This window comes from Battus philenor, unplaced genomic scaffold (genome assembly GCF_028537555.1).
Source record: "Battus philenor isolate CCGP_79_NKW_IND1 unplaced genomic scaffold, ilBatPhil1.0.hap1 SCAF_20, whole genome shotgun sequence".
NCBI lineage: Eukaryota > Metazoa > Arthropoda > Insecta > Lepidoptera > Papilionidae > Battus > Battus philenor.
Window position 1 is genome coordinate 7,382,890 of NW_027181683.1, and position 15,199 is coordinate 7,398,088.

At 34.4% G+C, this 15,199-nt stretch overlaps 1 protein-coding gene across 3 annotated transcripts; it reads left to right on the top strand.

Moving 5' to 3' along the window:
- The first annotated feature begins 312 nt into the window (after window positions 1–312).
- On the top strand, window positions 313–14,740 carry LOC137922795 (uncharacterized). 3 transcript variants are annotated; one of them, XM_068765863.1, is made up of 12 exons: window positions 313–1,295; window positions 1,561–1,695; window positions 2,228–2,350; window positions 2,766–2,969; window positions 4,137–4,217; window positions 5,686–5,835; window positions 6,044–6,217; window positions 6,721–6,869; window positions 7,166–7,387; window positions 8,831–8,952; window positions 10,151–10,254; window positions 10,728–14,740. In XM_068765863.1, the coding sequence occupies exons 1-12, from the start codon at window positions 698–700 to the stop codon at window positions 12,383–12,385; spliced, it is 3,720 nt and encodes a 1,239-aa protein (XP_068621964.1). In that variant the 5' UTR covers window positions 313–697; the 3' UTR covers window positions 12,386–14,740. The 3 variants fall into 3 exon arrangements, with proteins under 3 accessions (XP_068621964.1, XP_068621965.1, XP_068621966.1); XM_068765864.1 differs by having other exon boundaries at window positions 10,731–14,740; XM_068765865.1 differs by lacking the exon at window positions 4,137–4,217.
- The last annotated feature ends 459 nt before the right edge of the window (window positions 14,741–15,199 follow it).

A 15,199-nucleotide genomic window follows, 5' to 3' on the forward strand; every position in this document is an offset into this window, starting at 1 on the left:
TAAATATATTATGCCATTTTAATTGTAACAGTATTGAAAAAAATTGACCTGAAATTTTAATGGTGTTAGTAATAAAATTGAAGTAAAGAAAATTGTGTTAGTTAGATGCTAAATACTCGTAAACATTTAAGATAAAACAAAGTAGTAACTGCTACCGCAAATTGTCTTCAAGGTGTTGTCTAGTGAAGCGCACGACTTTTTACACCAAAAATTGAAACTATTCACTCTTACTATACCAGTTTTATAAATGCCAACACTTAAACACAGTCAATATGTCGGTCGGTGATGAAATGTGTTTGTCAACATCCTATCGATCTTTTGGAATAAAATAAATTTCATTTTCTTAATTATAAATTGCTTAAAAACTTAATTCCGCAAAGTATTGTATTACTTACTTGAAATCTCGGTAATAACTTAAATAACTGTTAAGTAAATAAAAATTGTTTTAAGAAAACAAACAATTTTCATTTTAAATAATGTTTTTTTAATGCTTCGCCGGTAACGTGAGGATGTAAAAGTATAATATTAGTGTATGAAATTCGCTGAAACGGAGGAAAAAGAATTGTTACAAAATTCGAATGCGTTGACGAAAATCAATAAATTCTGCAGTGCCGTTGCTAAGTTGCAATTACGTACCTATGCATTTGCTTAGATTCATTTTAAAATGAATCATAACGTTTAAACCGCCACCGAAAAGATGATGGAAGGAATGTTGACCCAAAGAATAACACCGCTGTTGAAATGCGTTGTGCTATTTTTGTTCATATTCACCGCGAAAGTTTTAACGTCTCGACCTCAAGAATCTCAAGATACAAAAAATAATATACATCATTTAAAACCCGCTCACTACGTAAGAACATTTACCAAATACCATCATAGGCGGACTATACAATGGAACAATTTGCAAGACCTAGCTGATTACTGGCCAACACAAGACCAACCAAAAGTAATAGGTAAAAGAAGTGTAGAAGCCATAAGTACAAATGACTTTGTAAGCAACTCTAATGATGATAATATAAATCATTTGGTGTCTAATTCTGTAAGAAGTAATTTTGTTGGATCATTTGAAAAAAATGCTGTAAGTCCTGGGAGAGGAGATTCCAATAATCATAATGTTGTAACAAATGAAGTCAAACAGTACAAGGTTAAAGCAGCCATTATAGTGACAGATGCTCCTACTACAGTAGGACCAACAATCACTTGTTTATACAAGATGCACAGTGTAGCTATAAGTGTTACTCCATCTTATGATGAGGACAGAAATGCTCAATTAATGGTTGAAAATGTTAGATTTGGTAAGAGCTTATTCCTTTTTCAATTTCCACATATTAATGTATCTGAATGGTAGCCACATATAAATAAAAGCTAGTACTTAAAATAACTCCCATATTAATTTTCAAGTGTTTTGCCAGTGCCGTTGTTCGGTTTTTTAATGAAAATTTAAGCATATTCTCACTGTATATATTCTTCTATATGCTAAATCAGTCTCAATAAGAGACATACCTAAATACCATAACAAATGTATATTACACTTATAAAATAATGAAACATAATTTTCAGACACTGGCTCTCTCTCTGAAACAACATTACCAAATGGTGAAGTAGTCGAAGTTGAACAGTGTACTGATCCTCGTGCCTATTGCTACACTTTGTGGCATCAAGATCAGGAAGGCAACATTACAGTGCTGGGTCAAGGTTGGTTAATATGTTTTTATACTAAAAGTCTGCCACATAGTTGCTAATGGGCCAAGAGCATGAGTATTAGGGCGGCTGACAACCCAATCTTAAAATAGAGACATCCTTTTTTATTATTAGAAAAATAAATTTCAATCTTTCTGTATTAAAGTTACTATACCACCAAATTATATTAATTAAAATTACATATATAATAATAGATTCAAATAGATGTGGAAAATTGTTGTGATATATCTATAGAATTGTGGGAGTATACCTTATGGTCTATTTTCAATTTGTTAGTGCAAAAAGAATTCAATAGATAGTGGTGCATGTTTGTCCACAAAAATGGTATTCTATCAAAACAAATTGTACCTCTACTTTCAGATACTTGATGACCCATGCACAAGGTATTATTCACTAACAACTTAAATTTTACATCAACATTTGATCGGTTAGGTTGTCCCCAAGACATAAACCACTTCCAAACATCCCACTCTTATCTATCTTTACAAACATAAATCCTTTATTATACAATAAATGTCTGTTTCAGGTTGTTGGCGTTCTTCACAAGGAGATGGTAGTAATGGTTGTGACAAATGTACGCAAGTCACGGCACGTTTGCCTAGCAGCAAATTCTGTTGTTGCACAAAAAGCTTTTGTAATGCAGATTTCAGTAAGTATTTTAAGTATTAATTTTTTACTATGTTTTATAAACCTATGTAACTTTTTATCCTGTATTTTTTATTGTTATGTATTGTTAATTATTCTACTTTTATAACTTTTGTGTTGTAATACAACTCATTCATTGGAGTCAATTAGGCAAAGATGTTTTTAAATAGTGGCAAATCATCAGTTAACATCTGTTGTTCACATGTTTCAGGCTACATATGACTTTATCATTGTTTTGGATTTATTTCTATTTGGCTTGTAATTTGAAACTCAAGTTTCCTTTTTTTTAAATTAAATGTGTACATTATAATATCAACCATGTTAAATTTCAATAATTTGATAATGCTTAAATTTAATTATATTGTTTCCTAATAAACAGTTAACTGTTTGATCAATAAGTCGTATATTATTTAATGCAGCATCTTTCAAAGAAGAAGTGACGGTTAAAGCTGAATCCACTATGAGCAGTTCCTCACAACCTCCAAATTATCCAAGCATTATTGCATCAGGCATCCTGGCATTGGTCTCTGTATTAGTAATAGCAATAATGTGCAGAAATATGTACTGCAGAAAAATGACACTGGTGAAGGAAGATTTAAGTGATGTAGCAGATGTAGAGAAAGGTAAGTATTTGTTAAAGCTTTTGAAATTATCCATATATGTATACAAAAACTCAAGTTTAAGACCAGGTACTCCACAATATGTTATCAACCAGTAAGGTATTTTAACCACATTGCCCACAGACAACCAGATAAATTTCACAAACTCCTGGTTGTAGGGAAAGTAGATGGTAAAAGACCATATAGATCACCTACCCACTGATCTGACCAAGTCAAGTCAATATTGAAACTTTCTTACTACTGCCGTTAGGAATGCAAAGGATAGGATGCTAAGCAAAGAGCTTGACATCAACTTCACCAAGGTGTTTCAAGATGGAAATTATTTAAGAAAATGAACAAAAATCTAAGAATAGATTTATAAACTTTAATTATTATAATGATCTTAATAATATTAAAATATAATAATAAGAAATACACCTTAACCTATGATTTAGATTCGAAGATATTAGGCCGTAACCATATACAAGCTCGCACAGCGTTCGTGTCATTCGCACAATCACTACGCGAGCGATGTCCGTAATATTTATTTACGTTTGATCCGACCACCGCACGCGGGCTGTGACCGTCATAGTAGGTTAAGGGGTTAAATGAAATTTTAAATCTTCAGTTACAATGATTATACTAATCTTGATTGGGTACAAAATATACATATAGATACAATTTACGGTTGCTTGCTGAAGTAGTTTATTTATCTAACTGTTCACAGTTAATGTCTACCCAGGTGTGTAGGTAATTACCAAAAAATACAATTAATTTTTTAATTTAAGAACAAATAGAGGTTAAAACAAAAAATAACATAAAAGCTACATGTATGTTTGAGTGCATAAGTCATTTCATATTTGAGTTTATTTTTATTTTTCTATGATTTTATTATAGATAAACATAGATTATTAGATGATTTTTATAGTCTTTCTAATTTTAACTTCTCAAATGTTTTCCGGTTTTCATTTTCTAGAGGCTCAAAAATGTATTGTGTGTGTACTTGGGTAATGTGCTTGCATAATATGGGTAAAAGAAATGGTATGAGGTATTTCAATGAATAAATAAAACAATTAAACTTGTCTTAAACTCTTGGACAATCAATATTACCCATTATTAACTATCAATAATAAGTTAAATTTAAGCCAAGTGCTATTATTTAGAAAGCCTAATTTAACCTTTTGTCTTCAGGAGACATCATGGGTAGTGGACCTGATGCATTGGCAACTGGACTACTCTGCGTGGACAATCTAACACTTATAGAACATATAGGTTTGCTAATTATTTAAGGCAGCCTGCCTGCTTGTACATTAATAATATAATAATTAAGTTAAGAGAAAGACACTACAAAATTTGTTTTACTTCTATGACATTATAGGCAGAAGTTTTTGAGTAATTGTTTATATATATATATATATATAGATATATATATATGTGTGTGTATATATATTCATGTGTATATATATATAACCTAGGAGAACTAAGTGGTATATGTTACATTATACTGTACTTTTCACAACTTATCATTAGAGGTACGGAATTTTCGCAAAAAAAAAATCACCAATTTCGCATTTAAATTTTTCAAACATTGCAAATTTCGCATTAATTTCGCATTTATACTTTAAAACTTATTAAATTTGGGGTAATAGGCATTTTTCGACAAAAATTTTTCAAAATTAAAGGTTAAACATTTGACAAGTTTAGTTAATTAAAAAATTGTAAAAAAATTAATATTCGCAACCTTAAGCGTTCTTTTTTAGTTTGTTACGACGACATTGTACATTTTAAAGATGAGTTAAGCGTCCACTATGTAAAGTTGGATGTCAAATACTCTGTATTAGATTCTGCTCCATCAAAGGACGAAAAGTTGCATTTGACGGCCAACAATTGTCATGCATATTATGATTTATATTTTTATTAATGAGTTCATGGATTAGCCCATTAATGGCAGAGTTCGAAAAAAAGATAAGGCGTTTTTCTAAAAATTAGGGATTTTCAACTGACCAGAGGTCTTTTACACAAAACAAAGAGCTTCTTAACTGATAAGTAAGCCAAGAAATATATCCCGTAGGCCTTAGGGGTCTATGATACGGGGTTGACATCACTGAATTTACCTATGAAAGTGTGTATATTCATCAATTAACTCATTTAAAAATGATCTTGAAAAACAGAAAAATTGCATACATTTCGCATTTATTCGCATTTATAAGAAATTTTCGCATTTATTCGCATCTATTTCGTAAATACGAAATTTCCGTACCCCTACTTATCATATTGATTAGTGATTATTAGCTAAGTATGTGTTTACATGTGGACATATTCTCTTACTTGATTGTTTTAACATATCCCAGAAGCCAGTGAATTTTCGATTGGTATATAGCGTATTTGGTCTATGGAAAAGACTATGGTTAATAATAATTAAAAAAATGTTACATCTTTTTTTTACATTTGTTGCCATTGATGAGAATAAAACGATCTTTCTCCTAAATTCCCTTACAACAACTGCATTAGAAGGAGTGATATGTTAACTGTTTGGTGTATAAAGTTTAGCATTTCCTACTGGAATTTGTCTAACTGTGGCCACTAATATAATTACAATAACATAAATCACATTCAAATTTGAAATGTATCTTTTCCTTATGAATATTTATAGTTTTAGAGAGCTATGTCTTTGCAGCGGGCGTCTTTCTGTTAAAAAGAAGAAGATTAAATACTAAATTTTTATGTATTCTTTGTACAGGCCAAGGCAAGTTTGGTTCGGTTTGGCGAGGTACATTAGGTGCCACTCCAGTAGCGGTGAAGCTGTGCAGCAATGCGACTGCCTGGCAAAAGGAGGCAACTATTTATGGACTGCCACATCTCGCTCATCCCAACTTACTGCGTTACTATGGTTAATGTCAATACATTTTCGCTTCCAATGTTTTTTAATAATGTTTGTGTATTTAACCCCTTGGCTTACACGATCTCCAAAGTTTTAAAAAAATCCAACCCTATTTCTCTAATTCTTGTGTACGGTCTTTCACTAACGGGGTAGTGATTAGTTATGATACATTTAATACCGATAAAAGGGAACCAGATAATATTTTTTTTCTTTTCAGGCAGCGACACGCGCTCAACTATGACGGAAGGCGCTCCACGTGAACATCTGCTCGTGCTGGAACTGTGCGTGTGTACATTGCGCTCGCGCTTGGAACGTGAAACGATCACGTGGCTGGAATTCGCAACTCTCGCGCACGGACTGGCGTCGGCGCTCGCTCATCTTCATACTCCTAGTAAAACTAACTTTTTTAAATGATTGTCATAGGTTCTCATAGGCGGTGCTACCTCAAAGTTGGCGATCAAGGCTTATATTGGCACGTAGAAAAGCTTTCTATAATACTAAAAAAAAAGTTTAAATAAGTAGAATATCAATATTTCTGAAATTAAAAAGCAAATAATTTCCTTATTGTTTAGTTATCTAAGAGTTTCTTAATTATTCTGAGATATTTGTAATAGGCCTAAAATGTTATCATCAAGTTTTTATAAAGGACCCCCTCCCTGTCCCCGTGTCCCATCTTGTCACGTAAGCGATTACCATTATAATCACGATGTGAGAACATGGTCTTCCTCCTCGTAGTTATATTGCTGAAGAGTCGTGATCCCAAAGAAAGATCATGTAGTATTCTTCATCTTCATCTTTCAGCATAATCTTCACCACCTGTTGTTTATCAACAATACGGAGAGTTTTGTCCAAATAAAATTATTTCTTTGAATTTATTTGTTTATTTTATTGTAGCGGGGAACAAGCCTTGTGTTGTGCACCGCGACGTGAATAGTAGTAACGTGCTGGTGGCGGCAGACGGACGCGCTCGCCTTGCGGACTTGGGCCTGGCGCAGCCACTGCCACCACGCCGAGACCGCACTGCTCCCAGCAGGATTACAGAGGTGAACTATATATATATACATGCATACATGTGTACATATAGGTACATACATATATACATATATAATATCAATTCGACTATACTTATATTAAATTCGAGAAATAAAAGAAAGCGGAGGTCAATTAATATTAGTTGTTTTTTGAATAAAAACTGTTTTCTGTGCCAAATGGTAATGGTTTTAATTTTTGTACTTACTGAACGACAGACTTTCTGTCTGTTAATAACGTATATAGTATTTTATTTCTCTTATTCTAACAGATCTCGAACTATGACCATTATGAGTGGGTTAATTGACAGGCTGGAACGCTTCGGTACTTATCTCCCGAAGCATTAGAGGGGGCGTTGGACTTGAGTGGAGCGAGGGCGGCGTTATGTGCTGTGGATGTGTTCGCCCTGGCGTTGGTGCTGTGGGAGATGCTTTGGCGCTGTACTGGTGCACATCCTCGGCCTCCGCCACCGTACGCACCACCCTACCATCACCTAGGACTTCCACCGCAGCCCACTCTGGCGCAAATGCAGGTGAATTCAATATTATCTAATTATTCCATTTTCATTTATTTAAAAATAAATAAAATAAACTAGTCAGGCGTTCATAAAATATTTTCGCTCTGAGAGAAGGGAAAGTGACTGTTTTACGAAGAGTGACGAAAGGGGAGAAGAGTTTTAAGAAAAGTGACGTTAATCGTTAAGATATTTAAATGTAAATAATAGATATCTCAGAATATTCACGAAACCCTTAGACGTCGAAAAGCGGAAGGACGGACTTTATCGTAAAAGTTGTAACGTGATGTGACAACGAGGAGGGGGTAGGGCATATAGGTTAGATATCTGATATGTCAGATGTCGGTAAAATTTGGTTTTTAAAAGTTAATATTACATAAATATCCTTTATCTTGAAGGTGGTCTAGCTTTTGTGATGTAATATTTCAAGAGGCGCTGCTGAAAGTATAACGTAGTGTGAAGAGAGAAGGGGGGTTTGGAAAAGTGAAACAGGTAACATGTTTTATGAAAGACACCAGACATAAAAGTATATTGAAAAACAATGATTACCTATTTATACATTTGTTTAATTTTCAATTTGAATCATTTGCAATTATTACTTGTGTATGTCAAGGAAAGGATGCGTAATTAAATTTTAAATAATATCAGTAATTTCAGCAACTATATCCAATGCTGAAAAATCACATGACAACTATTTACACTATTATGGTTTTTTATATTAATAATTCAAGTGGCATTACAAAAGAGTGTTCTAAAACGCTATAATGGAACCTAGAGGAACGTATGATACTTGATCAATTGTAGTAAGCTCAGCGGTAGAGGACTAAAACTTCCGATCGTGGGTCGCGGGTTTGAATCCCGGTATAAAATATTTTATATTTTAATTCACAATCTGTGCAAAATTATAGTAAGATTACCACCGCTCACAAGATACCAGAGAATGTGCAGCAGCGGCCTCTGCGTATCATAATACTACACCGCCTACGAAGCGTGGCGATTATGGCATATCTCCCATAGGTATCTTTGGCGATTGTCTTTACATCTGCCGCTAACCTTCTGTAAGGTACCCGGTGATAAATATTGCATATTGAACTTTGGAAAAAGATAATCGGCTAATTTCGGCTTGGTAGAGCATTACCTCTATCCCTCAATACCTATGTGATATTTTGTCAGTCGTGCTAAATTCACTTCCATTATTCAGTCGATGTGCAGTATTAATCGCCGGATATTGTACATTGATTTTATATTTGTCTCTATTGTTATATACAAAGATATTATTTTCATACATAAATTGACTATGTATTATCATAACTTAATAAAACTTTTAGGTATTCTTTGTCTAAAATTATATAGGATGATTCGTAGGTTACCTACACGATTATTTTCACAGTTTATTTCTCATATTATAGATTGCTCTCTCGGCAAAAGGAATAAATATTTTAAAATTTTTGTTTTCAACAGAGTCTCGTTTCCCGCAATAAGGCGAGGCCGCCACTTCCAAAAGGCCCTGTCTCTGAAGCTCGTGCTTTAAAAATTGCGACGGACACATGCGATGAATGTTGGGATCACGACGCCGAAGCGAGGTATGTTTTAGGGTTAAGGTTGACTATAAAAGAAACGTTATTGCCAAGGTACAGTTACCGATTGATTTATATGTAATTTTAATTCAAATTGTCTTAAGTATTTTAATTTAGAATTAGGAATGAATAGATACCTAGACAAACGAAAGTAACCGTCTTAGACAAACGGATTGGCAAGTTGGAGTGACATTACGCAGGACACGTGGTGCGCAAAACCTCTGGTCGCTGGATCCTTAAGGTCCTAGACTGAAGACTGGATTGGCAAACGCAGCGTGCTACGTCCGCCCACAAGGATGAGCGACAACCTTGTTAAAGTCATCGGAAGATGCTGAAATTAAGGCGCTTCCAACCATTCTTGTAGGAAATGTGTGGTAAAGTCCTATGTCCAGAATTGGACAACCTATGGCTGAAATGATGACGACGAGAAATTAATGAAGACTACTCAAATGTCTTCGCATACTATCATAGTTTAAACAGCGTTAACCCAATGCCTTAATATCTTAGGGTAGAGTCCTACGTGCTTTAAAGACGCTAGTAGTATTAGCTCACGTGATGGTGCGGAGTCAGGACATACGTGCGGCAGATCACCACGAATTTATTGAGGCTATATTATGAAGATTGGAGGAGCGTGTTTTATATATTCTCCCGACGTCCAGGTCTTCGACCTCGAATGAGGACCTCGTGTTTTCTCTCTCTCTTTCTCTCACTCACTCTTTCTCTCTTTCCGCGGTCTCCTTCTGCTACATTACTTTCTCACAGAAGGTTATCGTTTTCATAGCACATGTCCAAACAGCGCCGTGCAAAAATCAGCACAATGTTTTTGCATCACATTATAGCATAATGTAATGCGAAATTAATTTATCTTAATTTCAGCCGATAGACGCCCACTGCAAAGTAATGGCCTGCCTTAAAGATCGCCTCGATGACCGGTCTGGCGCTGCTAGCATCCAGCGACTTATCGCGACCTACACTATGTCGTCAGTCCACCTAGTGAAATGCCTATTCGTGCCGCGTCTATCGGCTCGCAGGGCCCATTGCAAACGACCATGTCTCAGATTCACTTGTCATCTTCAGCAACACATTCTGGTTAAAGACATTTGTCTTCAGACATAGGGATATTTTAGAAGAGATGTTTATGTTAATTGATTTATCTTATTAAAATATAATAAAATGCATTATTAAAATAAAATACTTTTAACAGATTAACAGCAGTGTGCGTAGAGGAACGTATGGCGGAACTAAAAATGATGTTGCTTGTGCAAGGACCAATAATACACGACAATAATTTACATCCTCATCCACCTGGTGAGTACTTCGTTTTAAAGGTTGAACTTTGTGATAATACTCAAAGTTTTGATGAAAATAGATATCACCTCAATGGGTTTGTTTACAAAATATGTCACCAAATTACACTTTCTGAACCCCCATCTATCACACGTTGTCACACTGCGTTACATTTTTTGTGAAACCCCTAGAAATATTAAGTCACAAAAGAAAATAATGTAGAATCACACTTAATTTTTTATAATAAAATCCTGGATTTTGTTAAATATTCTGAGATATCTATAACTGGCATTAATTACAGTATCTTAACGGAGATCATTTTTCTTAAATCCGTTCCCTCATGGTCACCTCTTGTTACACTATGCGATTCGCGATCTTTCTCCTCACCTCCCCTTCCCCATTCCGCTTAAAAGTGAACTGTTTTATGGACGGCGTCAATTAAAAATAATACTTTTATTTTTTAAATAATCTACAGAACCATATAATTTATTTAGCAGATGCAAGCATCCCGTCGCCACCGGAGATTGATAAGAATTGGAATTGCACAGCGCCGCAAATGGGCGACGCGAGCACGCCGCTGCTGTTCCCGCAACCGCACATTGGACGCAACGCGTGCATCGAGCGCAACACACACACCAACGTGCACACGCACACCGTCGAGCTCATACACAAAAGCCTCAAAGACATCACCGCCCCAGAGCCAGCGCCAAGAGTACAAAATGTTGAAGAAAACTGTTTGTCCGTAGCTAGAATAACTCAGACACGTGCACTACTCCAAGAAAATTCAGACAGGTTTAATGAAATACGCTCCTACCAGCGACCTCTTGACTATATCCCCAACGATGTCAGTTCCCACGACGCAGACCGCGCCCCCAAGCAAACTAATCTATTACACGATTTAAAAACAGAAAAGCCAAGGTGGGGAATACGAAAATTTTTTGAACGAAAATTGGGCAAAACTTCAAAGCCTCTCGAAACTGAAGTTAAGCTGATTGCTGAAGGATCGTCAAACGCCTTACAAAATGGCAGAATTAAAACTTCTTTAATTGATAAACCCAGTAACGTCACCTTCGATAGACCTACTAATCTAGTCTTAAGCCAAGGCAGCTCATACAATTTTGAAGGGCCATGCACTTTATCTCCCCCAAATCGCACCCTGTCCCCTACCATGATGATGGAATCTGAAAATAGATCTGATAGCGTCTTTAAAGAACTCCCGTCTAGAGACGAGAAGGAAGCTAGGAATCAAATCTTCGCAGTCATAGTCCCGAAAGCTAAACCAGCTGACTTTGCGAACAGCAGCAAAACATCACGCGGAAGTTCGGAAAGTTTAAACAAAAACTCCATACGTGCCTCCATGTCTTCTCAGAGCAATTTCAAAGCAGGTCATTCAGAATCGGAAGATTCTACCGCAAAGAAACGGCTCAGCAGCGACCACAGAATAATATCTAACTCATCCAATAGTGGAAGATCTTCTAGAGCAAGTATAAACTTAGAACTTCAATACATCGATACTAACAACACGGAACAAAACGACAGCCCCTTCGATTTACATTCCGAATGTTCGAGTAGCGAGGACGAACATCTTATGTTGCTTTCAGAAAACGGAGGCTCGAAAATTACAATGCAAACCATTCCAAAAATAGATGCGGACAAGAAACGGCTGCAGAATGAAGTTCTGAAAGAGGCCAGTCAAACAAAAACCGATTTCGGATTTAACAAATATCACAATAAATATGCTAACTTTGATAATGAATTTAGCGATCCTAATGACAAGGAGAACGCTCTGAACGGATACAGTGGTGACAATCCAGTGTATTTAGCCGCTTTAAATGGCGAAATCGACACAACAGATCTGAAATTCCTAACACCTGCTACAAACGAACCTGAACGCAGCCCAAAATCCCCTAAACCGCCTTTAAAGTCTTTATCAATAAAACGACAACATTCCTTGGAGCATGTTAGTGAAATATTTTCCTCGTCTGGTAGTGTAAACTTACAAAATCCTGCAGGTAGAGTCAAAACTCCCGGAGACCTACCTGTAGCAGTGAGAAGAGCTAGAAGAGACAGAGCTCTGCAAAAAGGCAGAGCTAGTGAATGCAACAGACTGAGTCTGTATGATGACAGAATGATGTTCGGTAATAGTTTGTAAGAGTGACCTTCTGTGTATCTTAACTTATAGCTATTGTCAATGTGATAATTATTTGTTTAAAGTTTCTCTATTCAATTGCTAAAATTTGTTCTGCGATTGAATCTTTATTAACCCACAACGCAAGTAACGCAACAAATTTATCAGCGCTCGAAGATTTGCTTTCATACAATTGCCTTTAACGATATTCACATAGAAGCATGTTCGCATTTATTTAAAGTATATTTCTAAGCTATGACAACTGTCAATTTAATCGCAGAACCTTTTTATCGGCGTTTCATTACATTGCATTTATTGTAGTTAGTTACATGCTTTGTCTTATAGTTATATGTATATAGGAAACGGCAACTAAAATACAAAATAAATACATACACCCAGCTCTTTTTTTACACGGTAAATATTTTCTTAAAAACCGTGCAAAAAAATTAAAAGTGGAGTCCATATTACATAAGTATCTATGAAAAAAAAATCATTTTTATCACCAAAAAATATGTATGTGTACAGTTAAAATTATTCCATTAGCAAGAAAAATTTAAAACACAAATAAATATTAAATTCGAAACTATTCCTCGCTATTTAATAAATAAGACAAACTCCAAGATATAACAAGCGTGCACGTTTGTTACTGACTGCACCATAAATGCTATCATATCTATATGCAGATGTTCAGTGCAACTATTGGGTTTGAAAAACTTTATATCGCCCTAATTGTATTTCGTTACGGTTTATATAATCTATGCGTGTAGTTTCGCTGAGAGATCGAATCAGAAATATAGATTCGCAGAAGAACTAAGGTCATCGTCGTAGCTCCAAGAATTGCTCGTCTAAAGTGGCAGGAGGGGCCGAAAAGTCCTCAAGGGGCAACCACGAGCCGGTAGCAGCGGCTTGGGTAAGCCCCCACTAGATGGACCGACGTAGTTAATATGCGGGGAGTGCAAGACCGGCCATCGTGACGATCTTTGGGGGAGGCGTATGCCTTTGCAGATGGCGTCTATATACAATAAAAAAATATATAAGTTTCTTTCTTATGTACTGTTAAAATTTTAAAGAAAAATAAGTTGAAGGCTTCATACTAGAACCAAAAAATTCATGTGAAATATTGTATTTTTACCGGTTAACTGCATTATTCCAAAATCAAAAAAAAATCGTGTATAAAAGAGTTTGGTGTATACAAGTCGTTACCTCTCGTAAAGATATTAAAAGAAACAGCAGTTGTGTTAATTAGTATTATTAATTTTATTCTCTTATCACAGTAATTAGTCACGAGGATGCAGCTAGATGAAAACCGTAATTTAAAATAGAAAAATATCGAATAACGTAGATACCGTAACATAGAATTATGATAAACAGATATTATGGCAGTTATTGTTTTTAAATTTTTGTACTTTTTGATTTTGTTAATTTTTATTGACACGTTTTCTCCGCAAGTACAAAAACTTGTTGTATTTTAATTTTATTGTTAATTCTCGATATTAAATTGTGATTTTATTATGTATATAGTTAAGTTCCTAACGAGCCATGTTAGTTTTTTACTCCATTGTTAAGTTTACTTTTATTTCAATGATGTTTTAGTTTGATCACATTTTGTACTCATTTATTTGAAAAAAATATTTTGTTTGTACACTACTTATTAAGTAATTTAACAAATAGTTTACCACTAAGTTTTAAAACAACAAATTGAATTTAATACCTAATGTGACGAAAGTACAGAACACGAACAGAATTATTATTGTTTCGAATAAACCATATGAAAGAATTTTTATATTTGTTACCAAATGCATTACAATTAAAGATAAATTATGAATGTTAGCTAACCATGCTTATCTGAAATTTTAAAAATGTGTGTCTTGTAATATGTAATGTCCATTTCAAAGACTAGTTGCTGTTAGGTGTTAAGTTGTGTATTATTATGATTTCAATCTAAGAAAAAAACTTTCTTAAAAATTTCTTCATTCTCATCTCATTGGATTTATGATAAAAATTTATACAAAAAAAAATAATAATTTTACTTTATTCAACTCTCAGATTTTTCCGCTTTGGGTCATGAATTATAAAAATATTATAATAACTTCACAAAAGAAACGGGCAAATGTTTATTTAGTTCTTGCGTAGACAGACGCCTATAATAAATCCTTAATACGAATAAGTGCAAATTGTTCATTTTGAAGTTAACTTTCGAGATTTAATATTAATGTAATAATACTGAGTAATAGTCTGTTCAAATATTTTATTATGATAAAAAATTAATTCATCTGATCATTTGAGTCGTCAAAATAATTATTCTGGGAAACTAAAGGAGATAGATGTAATATTTACTTATGTACACTGAAAAGAATCTTACGTGTTATTATTGTTCACCGTACGTTTTAAAAAATTGAATTAAAGTATTATAAGTATACATAATCTTTTTTTTGTGCCAAATTATTTTAAATTCCCATTATTCATTCACCAAAATTAGAAAATATTAGAATAAAGACAACTAACAACTCATATCTTAGCGATTTCTAGAAATTTTATGGCAATAGTGTGAATTCGACCAGTCTTAATCCAATATAGCTTTAGATGTACCCTACTAAGAACACTTTCTATATGAAAAAATAGAGTTTAAATGTAACATGCATTAAAAATATATAGTTAAAATATATATATTTATTGTAAGTCCAAAATAAATAGGAAATATATTACATGGTAGAGAATGATTTTAAGACGACATTCTTTGAACAAAAATCGCTGATTATCTCGTGTATCTTATACATATGCCTTTGGGTTGTGTTCGTTCTTTAGCAATTTCAAAAAGGAGGTTGCTTCATTCGTCTC